This window comes from Eutrigla gurnardus (genome assembly GCF_963514095.1).
Source record: "Eutrigla gurnardus genome assembly, chromosome: 9".
NCBI lineage: Eukaryota > Metazoa > Chordata > Actinopteri > Perciformes > Triglidae > Eutrigla > Eutrigla gurnardus.
In genome coordinates this window covers 27,439,077-27,464,823 of record NC_139923.1, presented here as the reverse complement: position 1 = coordinate 27,464,823, position 25,747 = coordinate 27,439,077, and the positions used below count along the sequence as shown (strand labels likewise).

At 43.1% G+C, this 25,747-nt stretch overlaps 1 protein-coding gene across 2 annotated transcripts in view; it reads right to left on the bottom strand.

The window, feature by feature from the left end:
- LOC311019179 (guanine nucleotide-binding protein G(o) subunit alpha) overlaps positions 1-18,281 on the bottom strand; it is a 75,637-nt gene extending 57,356 nt beyond the window's left edge. Inside the window, exons 1-2 of one of the 2 annotated variants that reach the window (XM_084018439.1) lie at positions 17,526-18,281; positions 16,811-16,853 (exon numbers count right to left, since the gene is read on the bottom strand). In XM_084018439.1, the coding sequence (XP_083874565.1) occupies positions 16,811-16,853; positions 17,526-17,643 (161 nt within the window). In that variant the 5' untranslated portion in view covers positions 17,644-18,281. The remainder of the gene's footprint in view (positions 1-16,810; positions 16,854-17,525) is intronic. The other variant, XM_084018438.1, reaches the window with a different exon arrangement.
- Positions 18,282-25,747: the final 7,466 nt, after the last annotated feature.

Here is a 25,747-nt window from a genome sequence, read left to right as displayed (position 1 = left end):
GAGAAGGTTTTGCAAGAATGGGGGTGAGAGGTTGGGGAGAAACACAGGTGGTTTAAGGAGGGTTGCAACAAAAACACAAAAGAAAGAGAGAGCAGGAAAGGGGGGAGGGGCCGTAACCAGTAGGCTTCGCTGACATTTAGGCACACAGTGCAAGCAGCAGCCCATCCTGCCGTTTTAAATGTCATGCTGTCTTTCACACAAGGCCACACTGACAGACAGACTCAAAGACAGTTAGACAGTTACCCTGGCAGACAGACCGGTGGAAGAAAAGTGCACGGATGGAAGTCAAAGAGAGAGAGTTGACAGAGTGATGGGCAGCCAAGAACAATAGACAGGACACCAGAGTTGCCTGATACAGAGAGACAGATACAGGTTGGGGTGACAGTTTGAGCAATTCAGAAAACAACATCCTCACACAAATTAATCAGGGTGAACAAGAAGGGACTGAGGATCGAACCCGACTCTATATTGAAACACATCTTCAACACCCACACCATCCAGAAATGTCTATGATGTCCAGGGCTCATCAATTCAAAATCACTCAAAACATTGTTATGAGAGGTTTGGAGTGCGAGTGGAAGGAACTCAGAGGAAGCTCAAGATAAGACCACAGAGAGCAGAATCAAATCAGAAATCTATGCGAATATTACTGCAGAAATATTTTTTGTTGCTGTTGCAAATATGTGTAAAGAGTTTATAACTGTGTGTGCAGAGATTTGCCAGCATGTATATAATCTGTAAATATGTACAGTAATCTCTCAACGTGCATTGTATTTGTACACATGTAAAATAATGTAAAATTTTACAAGGTAGCTTGGCATCATTGTACAAAAGAGTTGCCGTTTGAGGACCCATTTCACTTTGTAAGAAAAACACACACAAAAAACAAGCAAAGCTATATCATGTGTGGCGGAGGGGAAGGAAGGAAGACTTTAGGACTTGCAGCCCGAGGAAAGGAGTCTGGTGCTATAGCAGCTGATACTTCTGCATCTCCTGCCAGATGGCAGCCGGGTGAACAGACTGTAGTTGGGCTGTGTCTTGTTTATTTCCTTTGGGCCCTTCGCAAGCACCGCCTGTCATGAATATCACTGATGCTCGGTCGACGAGCAGCGATGATGTTTCTGTGCGGTTCTAATCAGCCACCATAGAGAGCTCCTGTCTTGCCCGAGCGCTTCCCATGCCAGTTTGTAAAGTTTACAGTTAGGATGCTTTCTATTGCTCCTCTGCAAAAATGTACAAAAACTTAAACAGGAACTCTGCCTTTGTTAAGTGTCCTTAAGAAACACAGCCTTTTATGAGCTTTTTTCCTCAACAAGATGGAGATGTGTGAGGACTGTGTCCGTTTGTTTATGATGCTGATTCCCAGGAACTTAAAACTGTTCACGTTCTCCACCTCAGTGCCACTGATGCAGATGGAAGTGTGGGTCTTAGTCTCCTTGGTTTTACCAACACTGAGCAGTAGGTTGTTCTCCTAGCAACACTCGATTTCCGCTCATCGAGGAGTCTCATCGTAGTTTGTGATCCGGCAGATGACAGCGGTGTCATCTGTAAGCCTCGCAACAGTGTTCTCTTCATGTCGTGGATAGCAGTCGTGGGTGTACAGCGTGAACAGACGGGGGCTGAGCACACGGCCCTGGGGGGCTCCAGTGTTCAACACCAGTGTGGAGGAGTGGATGCCAATCTGCACTGCCTGGGGTCTGTTTGTGAGGAAGTCTAACAACCAGAGCTTTTGTGTGAACTTGGTTCAGTATTGTTTCTTCTGGTAGAGATGTAGACATTATGATGGAATTTAGGTAAAACATATTTGAGATTTGCTTTATTAAAACCACCAACTATCTGAGACTTTACGGAGTCCTCCCATCAAGTGCAACAGCTTAACTCTACGATGTTATGATGAAGCCGGGTATCTATGCGTGTACAAAAGTGTCTGATTTCCCGTTGGTGGGTAAGCCTGAGTCTTATTTCATCCATTTTATTTTCCAGCGACTGGACATCAGCTATGAGCAGGCTGGGTAATGGAGTAACCCTGGGTCCCAGCTGGGTTAGCTTAGCGCTTTCCTCCTTCTCTTCCTGGGGCTGTCACACCACACTGGTGTTAGTTTGGCCAGTCCAGCTGAGTGGTTGTGAAATGTTGTGTGACCGCCACGTCGCTCCGTTAGTTTGATCTGTACGTAGGACTGTGGTATTTCAAAGGGTTAATTCGGATTCACCAAGGTCACACAATAACACAAATAAAGCAGCAGTCGACCAGCAACTTCTGTTTTCTGAGAGGTAAAATGACTGCTTAACCCCCACCCAATGGAGTCTAACTTTGAAGAGAGCATAGATAACAACTTCAGTACCTTTCGTCAAGGTAAAGAGGTGCTCTGTATTAAAAACACATAAGCAGCTTCTGTCTTTACATCTGACAAACACATGCCACCAAGTGTGTGTGTGTGTGTGTGTGTGTGTGTGTGTGTGTGTGTGTGTGTGTGTGTGTGTGTGTGTGTGTGTGTGTGTGTGTGTGTGTGTGGTCTGGAGGACAGCACAGTCCCAGTGTAATGTTTCAGATCAATCAGGCTGCCTGCCAGTCCTATATAAATACACCAGGCTTATGTTTACATCTGTGACTTTCACACAGAGGGCCCAAGCACGGATCTATACACTGCAACTAGGACTAGGAAGGATTCTTAGTAGAGATGCACCGGTTGTTAAATTCTGGGCTGATACCAAATACCAATTTGGAAATAATAAATTGGCCAATAGCTGAGGCAGATGCCTTTTTGATGTTTTTTTTTTAATTTGGTTCTTGCTGTTTGTATTCATGTTTTTCTGTCAAACAAAGACAAATTCATTATGAAAAACTGTTTCAAAACCCAGTAGCTGGTTTCTGTTTACAGAGTCCGCCTGCAAATAACTAACGCAGCATTTAGCCAGCACAAAATGTATCCAACACAACATACATCTATCGGCATCTTATTTGCTAATAGGCTGATGGCAGAACGAAGGGCCAAGTACCGGCTGATATCGATGTTCATGTCTCCTCTGTATGATGTACTTGATTCTCGTCTCACACTCCGTCTTAATGACCTGCCAACCGGACACTTGTATTCGGAATCCTTCCATCTTTCCTTGCACCAGAGGTGAAACGAGGACAAACTCCTAATTGGATGCCTCAGTCTCTGCGGAAAGTCTCTGTGTTGAGCTGCCAGATGCTAAGAAGGACGGTGATGCGTGTTACACAGTTACAGTTATACAAATCTCCAATCAATAAGAACCTAGAGAAATAGAAACCAGGGGCTCGTGAAACCCGAACTCCCAATGTACTGCGATCTCTATCTTTCTAACATGAGCAACATATACATCAACATGCTCTCTAGTATCAGGACACAAATATCTGTGTGCAATTTTAGAACAACGGTGGACTGAAAAGATAAGCAACATGAATTAGTGAGATGCTCTTCTGAACCTGGAGTTTAATTAAACTCTTCCATGCGATTACGTTCAAGCTGAAGTCAGTGTGGGGGCGAAGGTTGATGGAGGAAGCGATGCAGAATCATTACTGTCTTCCTAGAAAGTTCATTTTACCATCTATATTAACACAGGGACAGAAATACAGTCACAGTCACGAAGAAACAGACTTCAGGTGAAAAAGAAGAAAGTGTTCTAGCAAGTGTTAGATGTGTATCAAAGGACTTGTTTTGTGTGTTTGAGTGTGTGTGTGTGTGTGTGTGTGTGTGTGTGTGTGTGTGTGTGTGTGTGTGTGTGTGTGTGTGTGAGAGAGAGAGAGAGAGAGTGTGCTTGCTTTGGATTGGCTGGCCTGCTGATGTGAGCTTCCATGCATGAGGACCTTTTCTCATTACCCACTCTCCAAGCCCTTCTGTCAGCAAAGAAAGAGCATTGTGTGCATGTGTGTGTGTGTGTGTGTGTGTGTGTGTGATTTCCCGTAGCTTTGGCACAATCTGCACAGTGACCTGAAAGACAGTTTAGTTTCACACAGAGTCACACAGATGGACAGAGCGACAGACATATGGGCAATTCAACCACGATATTATTACACGATTATGGCCACACCAAGTTCTACAGTTACTGTGGTCTCTCCCTGATTCCAGCAGCTTTCCTTCATCAACTTCTTACCAAACTTCATCTGAGTTTATTATCATTCCGTGCTGCAGTACCACTCTGCACCTGAACTGTTAGTGAACCAACGGGGGCGCTGTTTTACAAATAAGTATTGTTATATTTGGTTGCAAATATGAAATTAACTATCAAAGAAATCATTGGGGTCAACATAATACTGCATACTATGTACATTTTGATGTTTGTTTTTTTAAACACCCTAAGCAGCAAGCTATCCACAACAAAACTGAAGTACATTTTGAGAATATACTATACTTCACATCCTTTTTTCAGCCAATTAAGCAAAATAAATTGAATGTGTGTGTGTGTGTGTGTGTGTGTGTGTGTGTGTGTGTGTGTGTGTGTGTGTGTGTGTGTGTGTGTGTGTGTGTTTTACATTAGGTTAAAGTCAGGAATGTTTGTTCAGCAATGCAGCTGCCTTCATTGGGTGCAGTGTGGGGGGAGATTGTGTGCATCTCAGCAGATATTAGCATCAGCCCTCGAGCTACACCAGCCGGCCTGATTGGCCAGCTTATAGGCAATTAAGCAATGACAGGCACTCGTCAGCACCATCAGCCCATGTGACTCAGAATGATATCAGACAGATTCAAATGCTCCTCTCAGGAGTCCATGATTTGCGTGCCATTCTATAACAGCACTGCATTTACAATTTAAAAAAAGAAAAAATAAGGAACAAGTGCCTTTTGTGCCAAGGTGTCTCCTGGCATCACAAAGACAGACAGAGCTTAAAGCAGTGGCATATATATTTTTATCTAATCTAAGGCCAAACACTGTCCCTGCTAAGTGGTTTAGAAAAAGCAACAGCGCCCAAGGTCTCTGACTACCGTGAACAAAAACTGCTGGATAAAAAAAATTGAAAAAACGACAACAAAAGAGGACCTTGTCATCGATGTAAGACTTCTCTGCTGTATGTGCTTTAGAAAAACACGACCATTATATCAAACACAACATGCCTGCCTCTGTCTCCCATTATCCACCCCGCACTCATTTCTATCCTCACACCTACTCATGTTAACACACTAAACACAAAGCCTACAGAGCGGACTGTGTGGCTGGCTCTTTATCGCCATGCTGTGCATCCAGCCACTCACTTTGTGGTCATTGTCGACGGAGCTCTCAGTCATGACAAAGTGCATGGTGACCAACTCCTGTCAACACCGCCGGACAGTTACTCACAGTACACAATGCAGTGTGTGTGTGTGTGTGTGTCGGGAGCGTTGGAACAAGTGCGAAGGAGATAGAGAGGATCAAAATGTGATGGGTGATAATGGGTATAGGAGAGAGTATGAAAGAAGGGGGCGATAATCAGAAAAAAGAAGCTATAAATAACCAAAGGGGTCAGAGGTACTGCACTTCTCACACAACACACACAACACACAACACACAACACACAACACACACACTCTGTCATTTGGCTCCACTCACTTGCCATCACACCTTGAGGTCAAGCAGTAGCATCCAAACACACACACACACTCTCACACACACCTCCATATTGCCCCCCCCCCCCCCCCCCCCCCCTCTCTTTTCTCAAAATACCCATAGTATGTATATTAGTGTCATTAGTGGATGGATTGCCATGAATTATGGCACACACGTTGCCAGTTTTTTGAGGATGAATCCTATTGTATGGTGATCCTCCGACCTCTAATGTGTGCCTTTGAGCAAAATGCCTCAACAAGTAATAAAATAGAGGAACACTGAAGCTGCTTACAGAATGATCGCCTCAGAATTCCCTGCAAAGTGGATTGAACAGGGTATTCATCAACGTTAATTAAAATCCCCAACCATAGGAAGCCAAAAATATCAGTTCAAAAGGGAAGAACTGAACAACGGCTGACAAGCAAGATCAACATCATTGCGCCTTGCTGGAGCGCTGGCGGGGTCGGTGCCCACGGCCAAGTGCCCACTGTCCAGTGTCCACACAGCCCTGGACGTGGAGCCCGACATGTTCTGTGGCCCCGGGCTCCTCTCTCTCCCGCTATGACTGCACCACCAGCCCGAGGAAATCCACCAGATTACAGATAGAAACAAATCATATGTATGTATTTATTTTATTCATAATGATAAAGTTGTTGTCTAATATATGAGTCTGAAATATATTCCTCATATGTTCTCTTTGTAAACATCTGGGGGCTTTACAGGGGGTGCAGAGGCAGTCAGTGCGGTCACATGGTAAGATTGTATTGGTTTTTCCAAGAAATATGTTCTCTTCTAAAATCCCTGGTCACATGCCGTTGAATAAGTCCGATAATGGTCAGTGGCCTGGCTGACTCCCTAGCCCTTTCTACAAGACGGTGTTAGAACTACTTCCGGTACACGGCTAGTTAAAAACAATAACAAACTTTCTGGCAGCATACAGTCTCCTCATCCGTCCAGAAATGAGTTGTTTATTTCTTCGCAGCCATGGTATCGTTTGACTGTTCCGGCAACAACATTACTATTTATGACGGCGTCGGCGCTTCCTTCCACTTCCGGGTGAAATCCCCAGCGAAAATTCTCGCACATGCGCAGGACGCGAACACGACTTAATCTCGTTCACAAGGCGGCACAAGTCAGATAAACAACGACTCAAACCAGGGGCTGCAATCGGCTTCAGAAATCCTATCCTTACACGTTTCTTATCCTGTACACCTGAATTCAATACGGTTTTGATGGGTTTAAGATCGTATAAAGCTTGCCGATGTGAACGCAGTGAGTGACAGCAGGTGAGAGGCAAACCAGAATCCGATTCAACATCATTTTTGGTTAAACTACCAAGATCTCAAGACAAGCATCAGAAAATCTATGAAAACAGTACCAGCGTTAGCATTATAGCTAGGCTAATCTTAGCACATCTGGTACCTATACCGGTGTTGTGCTCCAGTGACATTGTGGTTTAACAATGTTACTGATATCCAAATATTAATTGTCTTTATTTTGAATAAACATTTAATATTTTATTTCAGAAGTCTAAAATGTACACAATACCAGCAGGTGTTCATGGTCTTTATGCAGATAGAAGGGTCCACAAAATGAGTTTCGACGAATTTATCCAGAATGTCAAAGTGATTCAGCAGCAAAAACAGGTTAAAGGATAAAAATAGAAGGCAAAGCTACAGATCACAGTGGAAAATGTGCGTGACTTGGTGAACGGCCACGGACAAACAGCAACACTACTTCCATTGCCAGTGCCACCCTTAACTATGTTGGTGAAAACAGTAAACATGATCCCTGCTATACATAAGCATGTTAGCACTGTCATTGTGAACTCGTTAGCATGCCAGTGTTGGCGTTCAGCTCAAAGCACCACTGTGTCAATGGAGAGCCTACAGCTAGTGTGGCTGGGGATCGTCTTGTGACCGTTCAGCGAATACTGTTGTCCAAAGTAAGACAGGTTTGTAGTTCTGTTCAGGAAAATGGTATTGAGAATTGATTATTGAACCAAATTCACAGAGATAGAAGATGACATGCTACAATATTGGTCCAAAAATCCTTCTAGCTGTATTGGGTCATGCAAAGCCAAGTCATTAAGAAAGGCTTTTTGATTCACCCCCACCGGTTGTGACTATTTGTATAAAAAGAAAAGGCTCATGTCTTTGACCACTGTGACCCTTCGTTTACACGCCCGTGTAATGTGGAGAAGAAGAAGATTTCCACTGTGAAGGGTAGATGAAGAGTTTCAGCCCTTGTTCGTTGTTTTTTTTTTTTAGTCTAACAATGAATTCCCCCGCCTGAGAGGAGTCCTGGCTCCTGGTTTTGGTCATGTGATGATGAAGGCTTCTTGTGCCAGAGGACAGTCTGCTTCTCAGTAGTTCAGGAGGGATGTTAGGAGCTGCACACACACATGTATAAACCCAGGCAGACAGGAGAACCGAATAATTACAGCTCAGAATTACATCTGGGAAGACCTCATTAAATCTGTCTGCCATTATCTCTCTGTCTCACTGTCACATATTATCTCCATCTGCCTCCCTCCACTGCCAAGTCCCCTTTCATCCCTTATTACCGTGCCCCCCTCACTCTCTGGATATCTCTTACCTAACATCATACTTGGTCCCAGTCAGTCTCTCCCACTCGCTGATCATCCTCTCTCCCCCGTTCGCACTCGTCATTCCAAATTATGTCTTCTTCTTTTTGTTACTCCTCTCTCCTGATTTACTGTACTTTTCCATTTGCAATTAACTCTTAATTAGAGCGGTGCTCATCTCTCTCACTCTCTCCCAGTTGACCGATTTCTACAGGGAAACAAAAAGGTACATACGAGCACGCACCACCTGCACACAGGTGTTCACCTGGCAAAGCTTAGTGCGACACAAGTCCATCGCCATAACCGTTGCAGCTGCACAAAGAATCACACCTAAAACTTTGTTAGTATATGCCAGTACAGTTCAAATATTTTTATTGGCTGAAAAAAAAAAAAAAAAAAATCACACTAGGATTGGTCTCCACACTGTTCTTTTCAAACGTATTATTTGGTAACTGTGTTGGCTTTTTGTTAGCTGGCCATGATCATACATCTGCTGACAGCCATGTGGTCGATCTTTTTTTTAATTAAATGTGTCATTTATCAGCTAACTTGAATCACTGGCTTATCTCATGACGCCACTATGCTTTCATTGTCGGGTGTGTCCATTCCAGCTTGGCAGCTAATTTGGAGGGGAAAAAGAAGAAGTCCACAATGGCGTGTAGAATATGATTCTCTTCTCAGATAAAGAAAAGCCAACTTTGTGCACCAATCTTTTTCTACTGTACAGTGCACAGTTTAGATTTTCTAATTGCAGTTACTTGCTATCAGCAGGTACAACCGAAGTAGGGATGTATTTTTTTAGCATGACAGAAAAAAGTAGGCATGCAGCAGGCATGCGTACCGTGAGTTAACAGAGATAATGACTGTTGTTCTGCATTTCCTGTTAGCAGCACAAGTATGGGAAGTGGTTGCTGCAGAAGCAGCTGATAATATCAACCGCGTAGCCGTGCACGTCTACATGTGCTCTGGCAATTTGAGTCAGATCCTCCAGACTGGTTAAGGAATGAGACGGACAGGAAGAGTAAGGTGATATAGGTTTAGTCGGGTCGCCCCCAGCTACATCTTCAGAATGTCATTATTAATTTCCCCTGTGTCAATATGAATGTCTTACTTTGAGGGATTCAATGAAAGCCCCGTCATCTAGTGGAAACAAACACATGGAAGCTTCCTGGATTCAAACAATCTGATAGATGGCTCGGACTTGGCCGAGACACAGAGAAGCACCCGTGTTTGTGTTATTGGTGGAGGCATCTCATTCAAAATTCAAGGATTGTATGTGTGTGTTTGTGGGGGGGGGGCAGGAAATGCAGATTGTAGTATGAATGGGACCACGCGTGTTCTTATGAGTGGTACAAGTCGGCAGCTGTCGGCGGACGTGGAATGTGGAAAGTATGTCCGGGGCTAAGTGACTGAGGATCCTCTGATTCTTGCTCTAATGCCAGCAGAAGGTCAGAATGATCACAGAGGCGAGAGTGGGAAATATCTCAAGATCTTGCTATGACATTGTGTACATTCATGGAGGGTTAAATCATAATAACTAGCACCATCATCAAACTAAAATGTGCCTTAAACTGATTCATGATCAAATACCTGCTACACTAATTCCCATCAACCTCAGCTGTACTTTTTGTTTAGTGCTAGTTAGCCAATGTTAGCAGATTAACACTAAACTACGATGGTACATGGTAGGCATATGATGCTTTGAAAACATGGCACTACAACTTACTGGTATTACTTTACCTTTTGTTAAGAATCAAACATTTTTATTGCATCAGATATAAAAGATCCTTTTTAGTGAAAACCAATCAAATACTGAATTTGAAATTGTATTTCTGTATCGATATTTTTTAAAACAAGCTCTATTGTTAACTTGTATACCATGTCAGCAAGTGAGAACATTTTCAAGACATTCCTCGTACTTTCCCCCACATGATTTACACAACGTATGAAGGAGAAACCCCTATGGTATGATGTAATCCAATACAACGAAACAAAAACGGCTGCAAAATGTAGCATAATATTGAATGCACTCTTCCAGCTACAAACCCAGCCACAGTCACCATCAGCTGACTTTACATCAGCTGAGTGTGGTCACTGTAACAAGAGTCCTTTGTCTCGCAGGGCACTGAACTGACATGAAATCTGCCAAATAAGTCCAACACGACAAAAAAAAAAAAAAAAAACACTTCCACAACCACATCGACGTAAAGCACACAAATCAGCAAAAACTGAAGGGAAAAAAAACACTCCGTTGCATATGTGTACAAGCATGCACGCACACACAAAGTTTCATCCCACAAAAGACCTTTGTTTTTTTATGAGGCCCTGATTAGCACAAGTAACACACACACGCACACACACGCACAGACACACACACGGTCCCATACAAGTGAACCAAACCAAGAAAGAGAGTGACATGGAGTAGAGCGGTGTGCAAGACATTTAAAATGGATTAAAAGATTCTTGCAAGCTTAGAATAAGTGAAATGTATTGTGATATCCATAATCACATGTGTTTGAAGCCCCTGATCTGAGCATCCAAGTGTAAACATCCTTTGACTGTACAAAGTTGTACGCAAGTCCATAAAGATGGACACTTTTGGAGAATATGTGTGTGTGTCTGACACACACACACACACACACACACACACACACACACACACACACACACACACACACACACACACACACACACACACACACACACACACACACCCCCTATCATGAGATGTAGCCTCGCTGTTATTTCACAACTCACTGAGGCAGCCAATCAAATCATTCAGGCGATGAGCACGCCCACGGCTATATTTAACCAATGAAGGATGAGTATCTGGCTGAAGGACTGCTTCAGATGACCAGTGAGTTCCCCCCTCTCTCTCTCTTTATTTTTTTACCCTTTATCTTCCCCCCTTGCGTCAAACCGTCCCAGGAAAAGGAGGCTAATAATTTATGGAGGATAACAGGAGAGGAGAACCCTTTGCACCTTGACAAGCCCATCCCCGTCTCCCTTTGTAACTTCCTCTTTAATAAGTGTGAATATGTTCTTCCACTTGCCAATCTCTCTCCTCTAGCACAAAATGGCTTCGCTTCTCTCCTCTCACCTCCCCAACCTAATTCACACTTATTCTCCCGTTCACCCTTGTCTCTTTCCTCACATTTTTTTTTTTTTTTAACACTCCTACATCACTTTCACCGTTTGAAAGACAAAATAATAATTCCCCTCCCTGGTTGCTTCTGCCTGGTGTCCCTGTAGCTCTCCACCTTTTTTCTCTCACTTTATCAAACTTCCTTTTGTAATCCAGTTTAGTCATTTCTATGGCCGCTAACAGACTGCTCTTCTCTTTCCTTCTATGCACTGGGCATTTATTTTCCTTTATTTAAACTCCCTTTCTCCCTGTTAGTCTATAACCCCCCCCTCCATCTCCTCCCCCTTCACCCTTTTATTCTCCTCTTCTGGGCCTTAAACCTAATTATCTCCTGTTCCAGAGAAACCACACACACACACACACACACGGAACAGCCTGTGGGAAGCAGTGCAGCCGCGAGGGACGGACAGCGTTTGTTCTCCCGTCGGCCGGTCGCCTTCGATCATGTCAGTGCGGCACAAACACACATACATTGTTAAGAGCAAGCCAGAGACGGAGTAAAGAAGAAAGCAAGAGGGTGTTAAGCTGTGGATGAGTTGATGTTTCTTTGCTCAAATCCTAACAGCAGAGGGACTTGACACATTTATTTGAATTTATTTAAGAAAGAAGTTACTTTAAGCAAGGTGTCTTAGCTTTGTTACAGGCAGTATATATAGGAGTGCTTAAACACAACTGCCTCGAGTCTAAACACTCATACATTCAAAGCATCTATAAACAAGGATGATCAAATCAAACGATAGATCATTGGCCCTCCCTTCTTTGCAAAGTTCCCACACTAAGACAAATGTCAAATTCTCTGACTTCCACTGAAAACAAGTCGAATTTCCACGACTTATACCAAACTGTAAAAATTTCGCCGCTTGAACTGAGCACTTTATTGTGTTATTTGTTGTTGAGTGATAAATTGATGGTGAAAAACCAAGTAACCATAGCAACCACACCACACAAATAGGGGGAACTTGTGAAATGACCGGGTAAAGAAAAAGACAGGAAATATAAACATGCTACCAACTAAAGTCCCTGATATTCCATGAAATTATCAAATCCGCTGACCTTCCCTGTCTGGAAAATACGTTTTAAATACTTTTAATGACTTTTTTATATTCCAGGAATCCCCTGACTCATGGGAACCCGTTCTCTGGCTATACATTAGTAAGAGCGTTATTGAGGCCATCTGTAACGCTGCTACTCAGCACCTGAGAACACAAGACGTGATAGGATGAAGGGAGTTTATGGTTTGTATAGTTTTTTATGGGTCGTAAACTGTTAATGATTGAAAGTGAATCTACCTGCAGAATTAATTAGGTATGAAAGGATGCCATGGTATAACTACTCCTTCTGTCATGTGACGAGACATCAAGAAGACTCCCTGTGCGCTCATTCTCAAACACGGCTGATTAGGACTATCAGTCGATCTGATTTTATGGGGTACTCATTCAAATTAAAGCAGAGGCCGAGGCTACATTGTCCATAATGCAACTTTATAGCATCTTCTTGTCCTGTTTGGTAAAAGTCCAGGCTTTTCACACACAATGCCCCAGTTTGAAATGCACACGTCCTATTATACAATTATTTCTCCAAGCTGAGACGTTATAATCCCGATGACGTCATTGGGCTAAATTTTTCGAACTTTGTCCTCGCTCCGGAGCCATTACGCAGCTATAAGCTCAACTTGACATACAAATCAGGTTTTCTTTAAAAAAAATAACCAATTCATTTCATGTTTTTCGAAAGAACAACCATCTCTGGAGCCTCCCTCACAGAAACAGCCCCTGAATCAGAGCCTTAGGCTTAAAAGGCCTGAATCAGAGTGCAGAATTTTAACAGAACAAAAGGGAAAGGGCCGCACCAGGACCTCTATTCTTCTCCTCCACTGCTAAATCATATTAAAGTATTACTGCATTAAATTCTGTCTTAGTGAGTAGTGGTAGAGAGGTCAGTCTGCCAGCTGGGCAGCGAGAGAACCTTTGCACACATTAAAGCACACACAAGCACCATAAACAGATGGTGTCACACACACACACACACACGTCTCTGTACTCTGTTGTTCACACATGATCAATTCTCTTGGGTTGCTGGCAGAAAATATAACACTTACTGACGATGGCGATCATGTACACGTACAAAAACAAGTCATTCACTCCGATAGCAAATCATTTGACTTCAAATTCCCCTTTTTCTGCACAGTCATCTCAGGCATCTTATTGTCACCCAGTGTTGCTTCACCTGCGTTTCGAGCGGAGCGATAACACACTTACTTCAACTGATTGCGATCACATGCACAGCTGCAACACACATTGAGGCTCAAAATACACACCATAAACTCACAAACACACACACACACACACACACACACACACACACGTCACACACACGGTCACTCGAGCACGCCCCAGATGTTCAAAGCACTGTGAAAGAAAACGCAGCGAGGACTTTCTACTCCTCTGATGCGGTTCCGGAAATAGCAGAGCGTCTATGAAACGGAACGTAAAGGCTTCCCTTGCAGGGCGCTGTCCACCACAGCAACTTCCCTCTCCTCTCCAGAATATCACATTCCCTTTGTAGATCAGGGTTTGGGGGAAATGACCAGCCCTCCTTGAGCGTGTAATAGTAGTAGTTGTATACACCTATATTATGTGTCTTGGTATCAATGACTGTAAATCAGCAAAAACCTCATAGTTCACCTGTTTTTTTCTTTTTGTAGAGATCGAGGAAGAATAGCATATAATAACCGCAATATTAGAATAATAGCCACGTATTAACATCAAACCATCAAATGAAATCCATGAATTAAATTGTTCCAAAGGTATCGGCCCAGTTAATATCTCTATTTCAATGAACCCACTGGGAGCATTGGTCAGTCAGTGTGCAGAATGTGCTGTTCTGCTGGAATGACCATTAACAGCTGAGAAATGGGCTCATCTGGATTCACTGACTCGTGTCTTTATGTGATATGTCACAATATGACCACCAAAGCCTATTATTCGGATAAAACACACGTGGCTCTGAGAGATTGAAGAGAAACCATATGTCACGACTGGATTACAGATGAAATGACAAGGGGACTATATCTCCAGTAAATCCGGTATGTAGTATGGCATTATAAGGATATTATAATGACAACACAGGAGGGAGGGGGAAAGAGGCCACTTTAATTAAGTGATTGAACTTGCTGCTAAGTACCACAGGTCCACATTTAGTCCCTACAGGGGTAGAACAGGACTACTGTGGTGGTATTTTATCAGAGCTAACCAGACCCGTTGTTAGTAACAAGACCTCAACAGACACCGACACAACCAACATACACGCTATTTTTATTCTTTCTATTCTTTCATATTTGGGGTTGAAAATGTATAAGGGCTGCAAATTGTAATTCTTTTCATCACCACTATTTTTTTTTTATCAATTTATCAGTTAAAGGGTCTACAAAATGTTAGAAATATGTTGGTTACGCCGTCCTAAAGCACAAATCTTAAAATGCCCAGCAATCTCCCAAGATATTCAGTTGCCAATTAAATAAAACAGAGAAATCCTGGACAAAAAAATAAATCTTAAAACGATCAGCATGTAGGATTTAGTGGCACCTAGCGGTAAGGTTGCAGACAAACTATTGGATACCCCTCCGCTCACGTCAGTAAATGCCACCGCTAATATTATTGGACTGACGTGAAGGTGAAGGTGCAGACAGTGACGGGAGTCTATTTGCATGAAACACATACAGTATATTAGAAGAATATTTTACAGCACCCCCGTGCATACATGGCTGTGCAGTAAATCATGTTTTACTACACGCGTGTGGCTAAAAGAGAGTTATGAGGATTACAACAGAGGTCTATGGAAGTAATGTCGTGGAGCAACCAACAGTTGGTGCCGGCATCAAACCACATTCATTCCTAACTAGACTCACAGGCATGTCCATGAAGTGACTGCATTTTTTCTTTTTTTACACTTTTAACACATTAGCCGAATCTTTAATTTGTTTATGAATGCAGTTAGCCAACGTCAGCAACACTTTGCTCACTCACAACGTGCGTTTCCCTCGAATTAATGGCAGTTATTTGTTGGCATGCAAATTTTATTTTCAGTTCCCGTTACCTCAGTCATGACACGCATCTTCTCAATGACAAGTGAGAAGATCATCAGCAACACGGTGGATCGTCGCAGTAAAAAGAAGGTAGAACTGCAGGTTGCTAATTTTATGTTTTTGTTTATAAAAAATCCCTATAAAATATGCATTTTGCCATTTGTGTCGGAGAGATGGAGAGGCTTGTAGAGAGATGACCATACATAAGACACTGTTCACACTGCATACGGCAGGGGTTTTCAAAGTCTGAGACTGGGTCCTCATTACGTCATCTGAGCACATAGACCAGGGGTGTCAAACTGATCCAGTAAAGGGCCGTGTGGCTGCAGGTTTTCATTCCAACCAAGCAAGAACACACCTGATCCAACCAATCAAGGTGTGAAGGCAAATCAGGTAGGTGAATAAGTCAAGTCAGGTGTGTTCTTGCTTGGTTGGAATGAAAACCTGCAGCCACACGGCCCTTTACTGGATCAGTTTGACACCCCTGACATAGACATTCAACAATTTAGCCAAGAGGGCCCAATATTGCCGTTAACACCAGACTTCACCAAATACATGGCAAAATGTCCATCCTAAGGCATTTTATTAGCTCTGGAAAATAATAAAATTCCCCAAAACTACTGTATCTCTGAATTATCTCAGTCAAATCACACACAATTAGGCTATTCCACGTGATCATCATCCTCCTTGAAACCGTTTGGAGTCCCCCAGGGAAGGGCCCGCCTTCCACTTTGAAAAACCTCCAGTACACGCCAGCACAGCACATTCTTATCAGTGGCGTTCACACAGTTCATTCTACAGTATTTATTCACCCCAGGCTACACATTGCTGTCCAGTGTCTATATTATTCTGTACAATAATAATAAACATTACTGCTTTTTGCCATTGGATCATTCCCTGTACTGTTATGCATGTTTATGCGACTGTTTACAACATAAATTATGAAGAAAGAAGCACGAGATGAATGCTGTAGCCTAAATATATTCTGCATTATGCTAACTGTCTCCTCTCCACGGAATGACATTTAAAAAAAAATATGCTTAGCACAGTCTTATTGCCATTACCCCCAGATAGAACATATGTCATATATATTGAAACTGTACAAAACAGACTGACAGGTCTGGCCTGAGTGGAACTACAGAGAGCTACAGGAACCACGTGACCGCCTGGCGGCGAGATCAAGGAGTGTTGTAACTCTCTCTTTCAGCGGCGCTGCCTACACCCGATCTTTCCACCCACACAAGAGACGCGTCAGGTGTTTGGACGAGGGTGGAAAGAGTGAGGCTTGGGCAGTTGTCTGACAAGGCCTGTTAGGGTTGAGGTCAGGGGTATTATATGTGGTTTGTGTGTGTGTGTTTGTGTGTGTGTGTGTCAGACAGACAGAAACAAAGAGTGAGAGAGGGACACACATCCACTCTATAGGATTATTAGACCGTGGCGATTAGAGACTTACTTCATCTGTTTGACGATGGTGCTTTTCCCTGACTCTCCAGCCCCTGAGGGATAAGAGACAAGAAGACAATGTAAACATGGTGTGTGTGTGTGTGTGTGTGTGTGTGTGTGTGTGTGTGTTAGAGAGAGAGCAATGTGGAGAAAGAGAGAGAGAGAAAGAAAGGGAGAACCAGCCTCTTTAACAACCTAAGTGAATAAGGACAGCAGCAGCAGCGGGTTAGACGTATAAAAAAAAAAAAAGATGGTGAAAGTGACTGCACCCTTTCTTCCTCAACATCCTCCTTATTTTTCCCCTTGCATCTTCCAATTCAGTCAGCCAATTGATTTAAACGTTAACACTTTCCAAATTAAAAATTTCCCACCCAGATCAATGAACCAGCTTGGCCCTCTCCGCTGCTGCAGACTGCCATTTTTTTTTTTTTTTTTTTCGGCAACGACTTTTTTTTTTGGGCAGATTTTGAAGATTAGTGGGTCTAATTAACCGATAATAAACACCTAATATGGAGGTGGCTTCAAAGTGTTTAAAGGCAAATGTGTCTTTTTTAATGCTCATATATGATCGTTAGTTCAGCTGATGGTGGACGTGATGTTTTTTAACCATCATCTACAGTCACGGTCTTCTGCCAAACGCCCACACACTCACCACACCTTTAAGCCCCCCTCCCTCCCTCCTCCCCCCTCCCGGGTGTTTCATCCGTCGGGGGCCGGCGTCTTACCGAGCAGCAGCAGTTTGACATCTTTGGCCGCGGTGACACCGTCCTCCTTGAGGTTTTTCTCGATGGCTTTGCTCCGATCCAGAGCCGCCCTCTCCTCTGCGCTCAGAGTACATCCCATGGTTAGAGAACACAGCTTGAAAGCGTTACCGACACCGGGATCCACGGCGAAACCAGAAAACAACACCACCCGACCCAAAAAAAAAACAAGGGTGGATTCAATTAAGCTTGTGTGTGGAAACAAAAGCTTGGTTTGCCGATCCCTCAGTGATCCCTCGGTGATCCCTCGCGCTCTGGGCAGCTCCCTCTCTCTCGCGCTCGTGCGGCGCCGTTAAAGCATTTAAATCAAACGATCCACTCGGTTTGATCCGCGGAGCGACACACAACGGCCACCGCAGCTGGTTGGGGTTGTTTTAGGGGGGTGGGGGGGTTCTCAACGCGTACGTTTTCTCGGTCCCGTTCTTCGTCACTCAATTCCGTCGGTAAATCACGGTTAACGGTCGTCTTCTCACGGTTAACGGTCGTCTTCTTCCTCCACTCGTCGACAGCAGGCGTACGTGTTACTCGGCGGCGGTGAGCAGCGCTCGCATCGTTTGATTTCCAACACGGCGTTTCTTCTTCTTCTTCTTCTTCCTTTTCTTCGTCTTCTTCCTTTTCTTCTTCTTCTTCTTCTTCTCACAAACAGTTGGACGTTCCTCTCGGTTCGGCTCCTCCGCGGCGGGCGGCGTGTGGACTCGCTCTGTGTGGCTCTCTACTGCCTCCCGGTAGCTCCGGTAGTTGGGACTCGGTCGTCCGTTAGTTTCATTCGTTGCAATTGCAGGTTGCTGACGTCAGAACACAGTGAGAAGAAGAGAGAGAGGGGGAAAAAAAGAAGTAGTGAGAGACGTAGAGCGTCCATGACTCCCAGTGGCGCGGCCTAGTGGCGCACTGTTACCGTAGCCCACCTTACGTCCCGTTCGTATAGTCCAATAATAGATGGATAAAAAGTACATATACATACAACAAGATGGATTGTGTTCAAGAAAAACATGACACGATAACCGACAAGAGTCACAAAGGGGGTTTTGTAGGCGTTAGGTAGGTCAGCGGATGGATATTCAGATTATGGGGTCACAGGTGCGCGATGAGCCAATTAGAGTTGAAGAGGAGGCTACTACGCAAGCGCACTGCTGCTCACCTCTAACGATATTGATGGATGTTTATTTTCTACTGTTATATCCATAAATATTAATTCAGGTGCGTTATTGCCCTTGGATTCATTTGACAGTAAATCGCTGGAAATCTCCCACATTGGAGACGTGGAGGTGGTTCGGTTATTGTCATGTGAGCGATGGAGTGTTTGCTATATGATACCAGATATTCTGAAAAAGGTTTATAAGCATTTTATTTTATTTATTTAAAAAAAACAAGACACACAGCAGCACATGTAACACCGTTTCATAACACAAACAATAACAATTGGAAACAAGTCAACATAATTCAACATTCAAAAACATCTACAGCCAGATGTGACGGCTTCCAAGTCATTTAGCGCCACTTTAAATGTGTCCAACAAGACCAGCTCCCTAATATTCATAAACACACTGTTTCCTAGTTCGTTAAGGATTTAGGGACATTTAGAAGGAATATGTCCTGGGAGCAAAGACAATAAAGACCCATCGTGTGTTGAAGGATGTCGGTCTGTAGGTATTTAGGGCTGATTTAATGAAACGTGTTTGTCAACATGTTTCATACATTTAGCAACAACAAAAAAGCCAATGTATTGCTTTTGAGACTCCCTCTCTGCAGCATGGTTTAAGCTACTTTTAGTTCATTGTTTTGGTTTTCTAGACCGCTGGGTTATGGCTGTCTTCTGCCCCCACATATGAAACCAGAGACAACCGTTTCCTGCAAACTGCACTCACGTACGCTGATGATATGCTGGCCTGCCTGGATAACCTGCATGAAACAGCAGCGAGCCAAAAGGAACAAGTGTCTGGTGCAGGAAGTCGAGCATCGAGCATGTGCTAAGTACGGTAGCCACTTCCTGGTGTTTTTTTTTTTAAGGAAGTCTATTTCGAAACAAAGATAAGAGGTTCATGCAACAAACATTCAGACTTTCACCGTGTAGATCCATTTGTGTTCCATCCAAGCACACACAATAAGGTTTATGATTACTAGATAGAGATATTCAGTATTACAGCATTCCTGTTTCTTTGCAAACAATTTAGCATACTTGTCATTTTCAATTTACTACTCAAGATTTATAGCGATTTTGCAATACATTATCTCATCAGCATGCAAAGAAGATGTCATTTTATTTTAGGGTATAATCATTTAAAAGTAATCACAGTTCATCATCTGGGAGCCCTGAATAACTGCACCAAAACAAATATGTGTCATCCTCTCAGTGGTGCCAGAGGCTGACATTGAGAGGATCGCTAAGGGCCCTTTAATATATCTCAAGCAAATTTCATAGAAATCGATCCAATCCAAAAAGATGTCCTCCTAAACACAAGTGCCAACCCAGATAATGCAGAGACGTCGCTGCAGCTTGGCCACCTTCTCCTTTCCTTCCTTCGTCACATGGGTTCTGTCCGTTGACAAACACAGGCTGTGGTAACTATTACACAAGCGCACACACACACACACACACACACACACAATCAACAGTGATGTGATGCAAGTCTCCCTCGCAGAGTGTAAGAGCTGATTGAGAGCATAAAATTGGAGAAACTAAAATAGTATTCTGCAACACATTAAATGAGGAACCTGCGTTGGCAGCAGTCAGCATTTCAATAGCATTTTAACCCCTTTACCTCTCGTTTGTCAAGGGAATATAAAAATAGCACTGCATGGTGTGTTAGCACATTACAACCACCCTGATTTGCATATATTCATCTTAGAAAGGAAGAAAAACCGATTATACCTGTGAGGAAATGTGAAAAGGATTCACAGTGTGTTTAATCCTTATTAACTTAAAACACAATCATGAACATGTACGTACGGTTTGCTAGTTTACTTCAGAACTACAAAATAACTCAGCAGCCACACAGAGATCTAGTTGGATTACAATTTTAAAAAAACAGTCTGATCTTACTTGATGTAGCCGTCAAGTCCACATTCAAGACAGGATTCTGTTCAAAACGAGTCGGCAACATCAAATTAATAAGCTTGCTAGATACAAAATTCACCAGTGATGGTTTAGATGATTCCATCAGCAAAATTTGGAGTGGTTAAACTCCGACCTCATCATCAAGGGCTGAGGGAAAAGATCAAAAGATTTTCACCACAACGTCAACAAAGATTTGGCGGAGAATTATGTGACGCATGTTTCCAGCATCTTTTTCTTTACAGATCTATAATACACACTTCAGGTGTGTCATCTACATCTTCTCCTCATTCTCCTTTTCTTCTTCCTCTCCTCATTTAGATGCTCTCTATGAGAGGTGGCAAACATGACTCTTTTAACATGAATTAAACAACTTATGTGTCTTTAAATCGGCCTCACAGTCAATACCTTGGACATGTATAAAAGGTTTAAGGGATTAGTCCACCTACCAGCATCTTTATATTTCACTGTGACCAAGAAATAGTCCACACATCCCGTTTAACCGCCTTGGTTTTTTGAAAGGATTAAATGAGATGCAATACGGAAATAATTAGACATAGTGGTCTAGGCCCAGCAGGTGGATTTGTTTTAAGGCTAGACTTCCCTCCCCCGTTTATGTTTCTTTATGCTAACTCTTGGCAAAACGTGGCGTAACATTTTTTTAGTGTGTGTGTGTGTGTTCGTGTGTGTGTGTGTTTTGCTATGCTCCTCTAACTGTAGGGATGGAATTTGTGTTTAAAGCTTCTAATTACAACATTTTTAAAAATCTTTAGTTAAAACGATAACCGGCACATAAACTACCATTTCATTTCTGAGCTGTATATTCAATATTTGTTTATGGAGGTTTGTTCCCTTTTACAAGATAAACCATCTGTATTAAAGTGAAATTCAACATAACTGATTAGATCACTGTGAACACAAATATCCACTAAGTCCTCTTAGAGAGAGCACATCCCCTCTACCTTTCATACAGAATAATGGTGCACAAGGGCTTCTGGGTATTCTCACCAAGGCCGTCATCTCCAACCTGAGCAGCGATAATACCTTTGAAATGAGGTGCTGAGTGCTAAACCGCTTCTCTGCCCTCTCCCCCCAAAGGTTTCCATTTGACAGAAGCAGATATTACAGTTGTAAACAATCAAACAAAGCACCAAAGAGCCGACTGATCTGAGGCCACAGCACCTTCAAAAACAGCACGCCTCCTCCCACCTCCTGACTGAAGCCTGGCCGGGTTGGAAAGTTTGGGGCTGTTACAAATGTTTCTCTAAATAACACAGAACACTCGTCTTTGCCGACCTCACACCCACTACCATGATTTTGTTAATTTTACAGACACAGTCACAGACATACAACAATATTGACAACGTAATATTTATTTATTATAACATATAGCATATTGTTTTCTGTAATTTATTAAGTTGATCATTTTGTGTGGAGGGTATGTTGAGGGTATGAGTTTGATAAGTATTGTTTATTTGCGTCTACCAGTGCCCCACATGTAAAACAATTATGTGAAAAATCAGCAAAATATGTTTCCCTGTTACTGATAAAGGAGCCAGTTTAAAAAACAAACAATTAATTCAATGAATTCATCAATTCTATTGCAACATCCTCTATTAAGATAATTAAAGGTTCACCTAAACTGCATGCTGCTTTGTGATATGAGCGACTGTGAGTCTCCACTGGCTTGTTGTCAAGGATACGTTTAAACGGGGCTTTTGTACTGCTCCTTTTTAAAATGAGATCAAAGTTGATGGTGAAATGTCTCATTTCCAGCCATATATGAAAACGATGACGGATAAGGAAATATGAACCATCACTGATTCAGTGTCCCTGTCTCATTTTCATGTTTAAACAGTATTATAAATATGCATTTTCATCAAATAGCACCTGACCTGTCCTTACAACTTATATAACGGTATAAAAAGACTTTTTTGCATGAAAAATGCATAATAGTTTCAACCCTGATGCCCCAGTCACATCACCATCATATCACTGTCACATCACTGTCACATCACCATCACATCACTGTCACATCACCATCACATCACCATCACATCACCATCATATCACTGTCACATCACCATCACATCACCGTCACATCACCAGTCACATCACCGTCACATCACCAGTCACATCACCAGTCACATCACCGTCACATCACCAGTCACATCACTGTCACATCACCGTCACATCACCGTCACATCACCGTCACATCACCGTCACATCACTGTCACATCACTGTCACATCACCATCACATCACCAGTCACATCACCGTCACATCACTGTCACATCACCAGTCACATCACCGTCACATCACCGTGACATCACCGTCACATCACTGTCACATCACCGTCACATCACCGTCACATCACCGTCACATCACTGTCACATCACCATCACATCACCGTCACATCACCAGTCACATCACCGTCACATCACCATCACATCACCAGTCACATCACCGTCACATCACCATCACATCACCGTCACATCACTGTCACATCACCATTCACATCACCGTCGCATCACCGTCACATCACCTTCACATCACTGTGACATCACCGTCACATCACCGTCACATCACTGTCACATCACCAGTCACATCACCGTCACATCACCAGTCACATCACCGTCACATCACCGTCACATCACTGTCACATCACCAGTCACATCACCGTCACATCACCAGTCACATCACCATCACATCACTGTCACATCACCGTCACATCACTGTCACATCACCAGTCACATCACCGTCACATCACCAGTCACATCACCATCACATCACTGTCACATCACCATCACATCACCAGTCACATCACCGTCACATCACCATTGCCAGTACTACTCTGAACCCTGAACCCTGAACCCCCTCTCCCAAGTACACACATGGCTCATCTTTGTTAATTTGCAACACTATTTATATAAATTGAGTGCTTTGAACGCTTCACTTGGTCACTACGTGATTATAATAATGGAAAACCTTTCTGCACCACATATTATAAAAGTATTAAATAGCTCAGTTCAGAAAAACATTTTCCCACATTCTTCCACTCATTCTGTACTACCTGCACTTTTCCACATCACTAAATGATCAATATAATATGCAGGGATGTTTCCTCTATTGTCCTTATTTGTCATTGGTGCAGAACCGTGTCCCTGAGTTGTACGTCTGTGGCGCTTGTAGTTGAAGGGCTTCAGCTCGGTGCTGCTGGTAGTTATGAATAAAATACGCCTTGTTCTGTTGTAGTCTGGCCCAGCATCTGCCTGCATCTGCTGCTTAAGTGATCTCTGAGGACTCCTGGCTGGCATGTGCCGGACAAAGAGACAGAAGAAGAGCGTGTTGGGAGAACTCCTTTACATTCAACTCGCTACGGGCAGGAAATGGCTGAATGTAAGGAATATGTGCATGTCTGTGTGTGTGTGTGTGTGTGTGTGTGTGTGGTATCATGTGCATTTGATCTGTTTATGGAAGACTCTTACTATTCTAAGACTGTAAAGTATCAATCATTGATATCCACCATTGAGAATCTGGGCTACAAACCCCAGCTTATCGTGCTGGTGTTTGGTAGTCTAGGCCCGGGCATGTGCATAGGCGTGCGATCCGTGGACTACGCATCGGGGGGCTTTCTAGAACAACAGCCAAACAGCTAGTAAAGTACTGCTCAATTTCTTCTATCGTAGGAAGCATGTTTATCTGGAAACGGAGATGTTTCTTGTACCCCTGAAACAGTAACAATGTGCTGATCTGTTTTATCCTGTTGGATCATTCAAAATATTTGATTCTTACTGAAACCTGACTTGTAATGTGGAATCAAATAAAGTATATAAAATGTGTGTGTGTGTGTGTGTGGTTTCAGTAATGATGCTTCACGGAGCGCGATGAGAGGAGAGCCACTCAGAGACAACACAAGCCATTCCAAATAGCACTCTGTCTGAATAATGCAGCAGTGTGGAGGACGGAGGGAGGAGGAGGAGGACGAAGATGAGAGGGGGCAAGAGAGATTGTGTAGCGACTGGGGAGCCAAAGGGTTGGAGAATGATGTAGAGGAGATGAGGTGCAGGACAAAGGGACGACTGATTCACAATGTGAGAGGTGAGGAAGAAGTGAGAACAGGAGGAAGAGGAGAGAGGAATCAAAAGAGAAATCTGTGTGTAAAGAGAGGAGAGAGAAAGAAAGCAGGAGAAAGGAAAAGAGGAGTATGGACGGAGGAAGGAGGAAGAAGGCCAAGTTTCATTGAAGCTTTTTATAAAGGTTTGGCAAATAAAACCTCACGTACAGCTCTGTGAAGCTGAAACTACTGAGCAAATATCACCGTGTCCACTAATAAACACTTACATGCTTACAACATTAATGTTCACGCACAATCAAAAGAATATCAATGCCAACACAAAAACAAACACAGGACTTTGCCGATGTTGTAGTGACGTTGCACTTTGCAAGAAACTACAGTTCCCTTGTCATCATCAATATATAGGCCTGTAACACAATGATAGAATAACAAAAGTGCAAGATGCAGTCACAAGCATGAAAATGAAAACGTACGAGTGGCGGAAGGATGTGGGTTAAGTGGTGAAGGAGCCTCCCCCTCCCCCTACATAACAAGCCGGATCCCTGTTGGGCGTCTCCGTCCCATCGCAAGATCGTCTTTCATCTAAAGGAAGAAAATAAATATGAGAAATGCTCTTTTCAAGCTCAGCTGGATGGAGGAGCATGTTGTTGTCATGGCTTGATTGGCAGCAGCTTGTAGGCTATTGTAGCGGGCTGACTCCAGACTTTTTTGGCAAATTTTATCTTATTTGATGTTTATGTTTTCTTTATAAGGGCCACACCGACACATAACGGGGCCCAATAAACAGAGACATGCTGTTTAATGTGCTGAGCTGCAGCTGAGAAGGTCATGGGCTATCTACAGGCAGTCAAACACCTCAGCATCACAAGCATGTGTGATTTCCAGCTTGGTACGCTGCCCCCAGGTGGCCAATCACATCAATGAATACAGGTTACTGTGGTTCGGTTTGTGGTTTTCATTGTTGGAGATCTCGTAAGTTTAATTATAAGCTACAAAGAGCTTATTCCCTCAATCTAAAGTTGACCTTCAAATTAAACGATGAAGACAAATAATCCTA